Source organism: Pelobates fuscus, chromosome 13 (genome assembly GCF_036172605.1).
Source record: "Pelobates fuscus isolate aPelFus1 chromosome 13, aPelFus1.pri, whole genome shotgun sequence".
NCBI lineage: Eukaryota > Metazoa > Chordata > Amphibia > Anura > Pelobatidae > Pelobates > Pelobates fuscus.
The window spans coordinates 84,789,357-84,799,541 of record NC_086329.1 but is presented as its reverse complement, the minus strand read 5'-3'; the positions used below and the strand labels follow the sequence as shown (position 1 = coordinate 84,799,541).

Genomic DNA, 10,185 nt, shown 5'->3' with positions numbered 1-10,185 from the left:
TTACAATTGTCCTTAATGTATTCAAGTTCCATCTAAGTTCTCAGATTGTCTGTACTATTATTTTTTATGTGGGTTTAAAAAAAACAAAAAAAAACATTTAGGTTTATCAACACTTCAAAGAAGCATATCAAAAAGTATTTCTTCGTGTAACACACATGCCCACTAAGATTTAAACACCATAACCACTGTGTTTTATTACTATACACCTTATATGCTGCACTTGTAAATGTATGGTAATTGTGTAAAATTTTACATAAGCATTTTAATGGTTTAGCACTTCTCATTGTTATTGTTTTCGCATTTTTTTTTTTTTTTAACAATCATTTAAAAAGGTTTTGCACTTTAAATTGAATGATAATTACACATATATAACACTGTTTTAGATAAGCTTAACCATTATTAAGATATTATTAACTATTTCAGAACAATAGGAATAAATAAGATTTTTTTTTTTTTTTTTTTTAAAGATGAGCGCTCTTTGTAGGTACACCCACTTTTTTTTTTTTTTTACACATTTAGTAAATTACACCCAGTTCTAATTTTATCACATGAATATCCTTGAAATGGCGAACTGTAACAAATTACATTCTGGGTGGCAAATTTCAGGCAAAATTAGCTGATTTGAAGAAAAAAAAATCTTCAGCTCACCTATAATCACAGTTTGGTTATATTTGCCTGCCTGACTTTTGTCATTTGGATTTTACATTTCTGCAATTCGGAGTTTATTGAATAAACCCCTCAGTGTACATTTCATTAACAGTATGCAAATATTTACACAAAGGCTAAGGCACCCATTCCTTACACCCATTAAAGACACAATCTAATCTAAGCTATGTTGTAAAAAAAAAAAGAAAACTAAGAATGTAGATGGACCGGTTCATGAAGTATATACGTCTTATAAGAAGAAGCCTAGAGCCTTCTCTAACATTTGACTCTGTGAAATGGTAAGGATGGGGTGGTATTGGGTTCACACTTGTGCAGCCAGTCCCATCATGAAAAGTTAGCTTTATTTTGGCATGGTTACAATGTTAAATGTCTGCAGGGTAATCTATGCGCACAATCTATCTTGTATTTATTGATATGGAATTCTGTGTTTTTATAATCTGTCATTTGTTTCTCATGCTAGCAGAAGATGTTGCAGTACAGTCTGTTAGTGCTGGCCGTGGTATTTACCAGTGGACATGCTGCTGATGACCAACCCACTGGAGGCATTTACATGGGTTTCAGGAGCTGCAAAGAGTTCAAGCAAATCGATAGCTCTGCAACAGGTGAGTCAGAGAATCCAATGGCAAATCTGGCATTCTACGCTTCTTGTGAATACCAGACTGAATATATTATTTCTGAGCACCAGTAAACGTGTTCCACTCTTGTTATTATCACAGATGGAATTTATACTCTGACAACCAAAGATGGAGAGCAGTATCAGACCTTCTGTGACATGACCACCAATGGAGGAGGGTGGACATTGGTGGCCAGTATCCATGAAAACAATATGTATGGGAAGTGCACAACAGGTGATCGCTGGTCCAGTCAGCAGGGCAATTCCGCTAACTACCCTGAGGGAGATGCCAACTGGGCAAACTATGCCACGTTTGGGCAGGCTGCTGGAGCAACCAGTGATGACTACAAGGTACTCAAAATGATTATGTAAAATTATGAAACTAAGCAATAATTTCCAAGAATTAAACATCGCACTTAATGTTTTTGTGGTTAAGGTTTTTCCTTATAATGAGATGAGTTTTGGAACGTACGGCTAAATACTCTGTTTTTATAGTGCAATTTTCTTGTCTTTGGGCACATTCTGGGGTTTGGGCTGCAATTCGAAATTAAGTTAGTGTTTGTTTTTCTATAAGTCAACATGATATTACTTTTCAAAATGTGGATGTTTACTCACCTTGAATGGTGCATACTGGGTTTTTAATACAATCGTGGGTTGAATATACAGAGAAGGTTTTTAATTTACAGAGTTATTTACTAATGTCAGAAATCAAAGTTAATTTAAAATTTAGGGACAAAGTTGATGAACTGAAAGCTTAACTAGCTTAAAAACTTCCCCACTTTGGCTATTTTGACCTTAAATTTTAAATTCACTCTGGTTTCTCACTTTAGTAAATAACACTGTTAATCTTGGAGTGCACAACCAGATACGGGGTTTAATACAACCTTGGGGTGTTTGTCCAAATATGTCTTAATTTAAAGAGACACTATAGGCACCAAAACAACTTTGGCTTAATGAAGCAGTGTTGGTGTATTTTATATGGAACCTAGAATGTGACGGCAGATAAGAACCATTCGGCCCATTTAGTCTGCCCAATTTTCTAAATAGTTTCATTAGTCCCCGGCCTTATCTTATAGTTAGGATAGCCTTATGCATATCCCACGCATGCTTAAACTCCTTTACTGTGTTAACCTCTACCACTTCAGCTGGAAGGCTATTCCATGCATCCACTACCCTCTCAGTAAAGTAATACTTTCTGATATTATTTTTAAACCTTTGCCCCTCTAATTTAAGACTATGTCCTCATGTTGTGGTAGTTTTTTTTTCTTCTTTTAAATATAGTCTCCTCCTTTACTGTGTTGATTCCCTTTATGTATTTAAAGGTTTCTATCTCATTCCCCCTATCTCGTCTTTCTTCTAAGACAAGCATGTCAAACTCAAAGGCTAGCACGGGCCAAATAAACAAGGTTTAAGTTTATGTGGGCCGCAAAAAAAACAAAACCTTAAATTTTTGTAGAAACGTAGGTTTGTTTTGAAAAGTACAGTATAAAAAAAAACAAGCATCCCCCTTTACTAAACCCAGCCCCCCCTCTACTAAACCCCATTCCCCCCTCTATACTAAAGCCCAGTCCCCCCATCTATACTAAATCCCAGTCCCGTCCCGTCCCCCCCTCTATACTAATTCACATTTTCCCCTCTATACTAAATCCCGGCCCTTGTTTAAAAAATAAAATAAAAAAATATTAGCCAACAAGCAGACTCTACTCACATTTCCGCTAACAGTATGCGACTTTGGAGTCCTGCCTCTGGTATACCCCCCAATGGCGCCGTACGCACCCTGTGCCAAAGCGGTTCCTTCCGCTACTCCTTGAAACCCTGTAAAGGTGGAGCACGTTGACATCACATCGGAATGTGATGTGGTGTTGCATGCCTCTGTGCACCTCCAGGTCCTCCACTGTCTAGCCGCGGCCCTTGAAACACTGACCAACACGCTCACTGACAGACACACACGCTCACTGACAGACAGACACACACTCACTCACTCACTGACAGACACTCACTCACTGACAGGCAGACACTCACTCACTGACAGACAGACACTCACACACTGACTGACAGACACACACACACACTCACGCACTGACTGACAGACACACACCTGTGAAGGTGGAGCATGTTGACATCACGTCGGAATGTGACGTGGCGTTGCGTGCCTCCGTGCACCTCCAGGTCTTCCACTGTCCAGCCGCGGCCCTTGAAACACTGACCAACACGCTCACTGACAGACACACACGCTCACTGACAGACACACACGCTCACTGACAGACACACACGCTCACTGACAGACACACACGCTCACTGACAGACACACACGCTCACTGACAGACACACACGCTCACTGACAGACAGACACACACTCACGCACTGACTGACAGACACACACACACACACTCACACACTGACTGACAGACACACACCTGTGAAGGTGGAGCACGTTGACATCATGTCGGAATGTGACGTGGCATTGCGTGCCTCCGTGCACTTCCAGGTCCTCCACTGTCCAGCCGCGGCCATTGCAAAACTGACCAACACACACTCACCGACAGACTGGTGGCTAGGGCTCCATAAACAGAAACAAAAGTGATTTAACTCCTAAATGGAAGAAAATTGAGAAGTGAGACTGCAGGGGCATGATCTATACACCAAAACTGCTTCATTAATCTACAGCTGTTTTGATTCCTATAGTATTCCTTTAATACTGAGGGGCTGTTAGATTGTTGACTCTTGCTATACATGCTTTGCACATGTTTGTGGTTGCTTGCAAAAACAAACTAATTATTCAGGAATGGTTTTATCTGATCTTATGATCCATCCTGATACAGAGTTTTATGGAATCTTTGTGTATCTAACTGTAAAATTATTTATCTAATCTTGCGGCAATTTGAAATTGGACTGATATTCTTGAATTGCAGTATCTAGTGGTTTACAAACAGCATTATAGGACTTCACACACATTTTTTACTTTCAAGATTCTCCAGACTTATATAGGTGTGACAATCATATAGTCGTTTGCCTTTTTTCATGCTGGATCTACTATAATAGCGTATCTACCTCTTTCCGAGTTACTGGATGAAGAAAGGTACCTAATTAATGAAATGACTACTATTTCCCAGAATCCAGGATATTATGACATCTCTGCCAAGGATTTGGGTTTGTGGCATGTGCCTAACCAGACCCCACTTTCTCAATGGAGAGACACGGCTCTGCTGAGATATCGTACAGCGAATGGCTTCTTCACCGCAGAAGGAGGCAACCTTTTCAACCTCTACAAGGTACATTATTTCTCCAAAACCCATTTGGAGTATTAACTATGTGTATATTTAGTTGAAAGCGTGTATGTAATGGACAATGCATGTATAGATGCTGCCCATGTAGCATTGTGAAAAAAACAGAGCTGTTTATGAGAAATGGCAGACAGATTGCTACTAATTCTTATATTCACCAGGCAGATAGAATGGCAGTATTATATGTAAAATGTTGATGTCTAAATAGTTGATCCACTGAGACTTAAAAGAATACTGTAGCATTAAACCTCTATTCCTAACGCTATAGTACCCTACTTCGTAATTAGCCTCAGACCCTACAAACAATAAAAATGTATACATTTAAAATAAAAAAATTCAAAATGTTAACGCAGAGATCCACCAACTCCATCTCCTGCGACATCATCATGGTGGTGTTGTCTGCTTGCTGGTCATCCCATGTGCCTTATAGAGGGGCTTTATGGACATAATGCACAAGCTCAATCAAAAGTTTCTTATAAGAGAGCATTGAATTCAGTCCTTTTCTAAAAGCTGGATTTGATGATGTTTGACATCCTCATGGACTTTGAATGTCACATGGCACAGTTTCACTTGGTTGTTGCACATAACGTGTTTAGTGGATGTGTGCAAGACAGCCATTGGAGGTGTGTTTAACCCTGCACTGTAAAAAATGAAGATTCTACAAAGATTTATATTGTTGGGTTACAACTATAGGGCCATTGCAGCCAGCCTGGGTGAATTTAGTGGTCCTTTAAGGAAATGAGATTTCACCTAGAGCAGCAGAAAGCTTTTTGAGACAAATTGTTTTACGAAAGTTGGTCGAAAGAAGGTTTACAAACGTTTTAGTCAAAGTTGATATTTTCGGCTAAAACAGTTAATATTATCATTATTAACATTTTGCTGATTAAATGAGAATTCTACACATCTAGGAAGATTGCACTTATGTAGAAATATAATATTCACATTAGCAGTCATTGTATATCTTTGTCCCTAGAAATATCCAGTAAGATATAACGCTGGGAGCTGCCTGACCAACAACGGACCTGCTGTGCCGGTTGTGTACGACTTTGGAAATGCTGAAAAGACAAATAATTACTACTCTCCAAATGGAAAAAGTAGGACATAATATACAAATGTAGACTCGAAGCCAGGACTAAGAGGTCTGTCCATATAATATCCAACATCTATCTCATTCTGCAGATGAGTTCACTGCCGGCTTTGTCCAATTCCGAGTTTTTAACACAGAGAAGGCCCCTCTTGCTCTGTGTCCAGGAATGAAAGTTACGGGATGCAACACTGAACACGTAAGTATTGCCACCAGCTCCTCTAAATCATGTAAACCACTGTTGCATGTTAGAAGCTGTTATATGTGAGATCCAAGCACATTCTGTTCATGCAGGACGCACTAGTCTAGAGGAACTAGTCAAACTTCCTGGTTTGGTTAGCTCATTGTAGCGAAACTGAAGAGAAAGCAATTACTTAGAGCACATTTCTATGCATAGACTTCTCATGGAGCTGCGTTGGGAAGTCTGTTATTGGACGGTCACAGAAAGTTCGGGCTGGGGAAGAGAAGGAAAGCTTGCAAAGGCTGTAGACAATGGATCTACAGTTTTTGGGATTGTCAGTCCAATCATAGACTTTTTTAGATATACCTCTACTGAACAGATACATAATTAAATGCATGTACGCTTTCATTGGGGTATTATCTACTAATCAGTGAGTGATTTTTTAAAAATTGTATTCATTTATTTATTTTTGGACAGCGGAGTGCCCCTTTAATGTCCCCTACCAAGTTAATGGTATTCACAGAAGGGAAATTGTCAGTCAGCTGTGCATCAAGAGTCTTTTGACTCTTTTAGCCTTAAATGTGAAATTCAATTTGAATGCTCACTTTGGTGAATAACCCTATTAGACTTGCACTGGTCCAACCTTCATGATCACACAATATTTAGCCCTCTCACTACATTGATGTGATATAAAAATCCTGAAAATAATCCTGTTCCAGTAAATTAAAAGACTGTTTATAAACAATTGAACTGAATGAAACGTAAAAATGTGATACCAACCAACTACTAAAACATATATTATATTTACTGTAACTTGAATTCTTTCAGCACTGTATTGGAGGTGGGGGCTTCTTTCCAGAGGGGAATCCCATCCAATGTGGAGATTTTGTCGCCTACGACTGGAACGGATATGGCACACGTTCACAATGGAGTGTCAGCAAGGAGATGACAGAGGCAACTGTCATGCTATTTTACCGCTAATTAGGAAGCCATCTTGGCACTTAGTGCACTTTAAAAAAAAAAAAAAAATATTTCATAAATCTTATAAAAATTATGTTTTGTTTTAATTATTGGCATTCCAGTCTATAGCATACTGATAAAAAAAATTAAAAAAAATTAGTTTAATTAGAAACGTGTTATAATATTGGAATATTCTTATAGAAACTGAAATATGGCTCAGCGCACACACAGTAAACAGTTCAAGCAATTGTCAAACAATCGTTCAAATAATCTGTCTCATATACAAAATAGGGGAACATTGTGTTTAAGCCTGCTGCTTGTAACAAAGTACCCCAATATTGGTGGGTGCTAACGTACATAATTCATTTTGTTTGTTATAATCTATTAAAGGGATACTATAGTCCCAGGAATACCATGCTGAATTTTTGGTACTATCGTGCCCCCTGCCTCCCCCTTCCCTCACACCTCCTCTCTCCCCATGAATAAAAGGTTAAAAACACTTTATTAACTTACCTTATCCCAGCGCCAATGTCCCTCTGCGCTGGATTGACACTCCTCCCCAGGCATGCCCGGCATTATACCTCCCCATAGGAAAGCATTGAATCAATGTTTTCCTATGGGGAAAAAATCTGACGCTGGATGTCCTCATGCAAAGCAAAGGATGTCGAGCATCATATACCGGACCAACGGTCCATTTCGATCCATGAAGCGCCCCCCAGTGGCTGTCTGGTAGACAGCCACTGGAGGAAGACTTAGTGCTGCAATGTAAACATTGCAGTTTCTCTGGAACTACAATGTTTTATATTGCAGCACTGGGTGCAAAAGAGACACTGAACCCAGATCACTTCCATGAGCTGAAGTCTGGGTGCCTGTGGTGTCTTTTTAAGGAATTTAAGCCAGACGGCAAGGTAAAAACAACACGCTTAGCTAACCTAAACTGTACTGCTGAAGTACCGTAATCAATTGAAATCTGACACTATTAAAAATAAAAATGTCAGGAACCAAATCCAAAACCAAATATTCCCTGGCCAACCCCCCCCCAAAAAACTTGGAGGTTCAGAGAACACTGTAAATATATCTAAACGGTATAAGGGATAAAGTGCAGAGAAAGTGCAGGACAGCCACTCCCAATAAGGGATCACTCCCAATCCCCAAAAAACGTTATACAGATATGTAGACAGTATAGTACAAAGACATATACCAGTGGGGGGCGCCACAATCACAAATTGTGCGTATATTTACCATATATATTGCATGGTGATCATATAAAAAGAGGAATAAAAAACATACATAGTGAAGTATTTAATGACATCAAATATCTAAAACAACAGTACAAATATACACTCACAAATAAGGTGGCACAAAGAGACTTATGTCTAGTTGTGCAAAAGCGCTTGTCAACCTCTCATGGGTTAAAAAATCCCTGGTAATATAGTTCCAATGTTGATGCCTCTTGAAGTCATCAGCCAGGCAAGGAGATAATGGAGTCTTTTAGGGAGGTGTTGACAGGTGTTGACAGGTATCTCTGCTCAACACCTGCAGCACTCTGAGAGAACTTCGGAAGAAGTCTAAATCCATTAGGTGCCTATTGTATCCAGTCGGTCTTCCCCTGCAAACACCAGAACCAGCTAGGGGTATGGTGCCTAGTCAAATGGGCATTTCAATAGATTTTTGAAAATTGGGAGGTTCCAGAAGTAGATATCATGGTCAGCTTCAAAAACAGGCAAGTCCAGAGAATCCTCATTTACAAGCAGAAGGGGCTGGTGTTACATTAAAAAAAATGACACATTCACATAAAAGTGAATTCACATAAAGAGTTGTTACACATAGTTTCATGTCTCATCTTCCCTGTGCTTTCTCCATGCACTATTCCAAATACAAAGGACACAGATTATAAAAAATTATTGACAGGGAGCTAGCATGGTGGTGCCCAGTTGCGGCTTAAAGTGGTGTGTATTGCTAAATTTTGTTTTATTTTACATATTTGTCACATGTAGAGATGCGTAAACCTAATATTTAAAATCCTGGCAAGTGACAGTGCCTCTTTAAATTTCAAGAGTAGGGACTAAAACCCCACCATTTCTAAAACTTCACCAACCACTACTGGTATGTGTGCCATATGGTGTACTATGTATAAGCTTCAGGCTTCTGATTTTTTTCTATAAATACTAAACCTGAGTAGGCTTTGTTGAACCTACCCTTTTACACCCAGATCCTCCATAATACGTGCCCTAAAATGTGTTTAAATAGTAGGAGCGATGCTTGGAGTAGATAAGCACTCATGCAATGAAGTATTACAGCTATCAGCATATTTTTCCCCCATGTTAGAAATTAAAAATGTGGGTTAGGAACCATTGATATTGAGGTGTATTGTAACTTGTAGAGGACTTAAACACAATGGAGTTCCTTTACTCCGACTGAGTACCTCCACCTAGTCCGCTTCTTAGGTACTGGGAAGGGAGCTTAGAACCTGGACCACTACAGAACCAGTCGCCGAAGCTTGACTAGGGTCTCTCTGGAGCTCTCTCCTTCCAGGTAGGTATCATCCCCTCTGCAGCACTCCTTCCAGGTAGGTATCCACCTCTGCCTGCACTGTGATAGCTGCTACCTTTACAAATACATGTGCAGCTTTCAGGCCTAGCTCTCTTTGAATGGTCCCGTGCTACAGGGACCATGCAGCCAGCCAACAGGTCCGGAGACTATTACTGGGATCCCAGAACAAATCCACACAGGACACGCAGTTCCAAAAATAACTAGCACACACAGCTTTATTGCAAACAGCACATCTATTTATACCCCCACCGCCTCATTTACATACAATGTGTGTTACAAAGGTACAAAAAGTTCCCCACCAGGTCCTCCACCGTAACCCCCTCCCAAACAGCACAGTGAGTTCAAGTCAAGCCAACCAATAGCAGTATGAATTTGGGCAATGACCAATACACTGCATATACACTGCAAATCCCAAACCAAGCAATAGCAGCATGGACTTGGGCTAGAAGCCAATTAAATTGCAAAGCCTAATTACATTAGTGTGAATACAATACTGTGTTTACAATGCAGGGTAAGGACAGACAATAGCAAGGGTTGAGGGCCACATGGGAGATTTAAGGGCGTGGCAAAGCAGCCAGTTTGTACTAGTATGGAGGTGTCTCTAGAACAATGGGACAACGCCCTTCTAGAAATAAACGAGGAAAGGGGGGAGGAAAATAACTAACAAATACATTATACTATACACATCATTACCTATCATTGGCACAGGGTGACTAAAACATAAAGAGTAATCTGGGGACCTACATAAAGCGTGCGTCTTCAGCCCCAAGTGATAATGATTACCATCACAGTGGTCATATAGTGTGACCAAATCCCTGTAACAAACAACTGGTGTCGTGTTCAG

At 39.8% G+C, this 10,185-nt stretch overlaps 1 protein-coding gene across 1 annotated transcript; it reads left to right on the top strand.

Moving 5' to 3' along the window:
- The first annotated feature begins 1,123 nt into the window (after nt 1-1,123).
- LOC134583198 (intelectin-1-like) lies at nt 1,124-6,882 on the top strand. Its single transcript, XM_063440034.1, has 6 exons — nt 1,124-1,268; nt 1,383-1,630; nt 4,393-4,551; nt 5,537-5,657; nt 5,743-5,846; nt 6,657-6,882. Exons 1-6 carry the CDS (start codon nt 1,133-1,135, stop codon nt 6,807-6,809), a joined length of 921 nt encoding a protein of 306 aa, XP_063296104.1. The 5' UTR covers nt 1,124-1,132; the 3' UTR covers nt 6,810-6,882.
- The last annotated feature ends 3,303 nt before the right edge of the window (nt 6,883-10,185 follow it).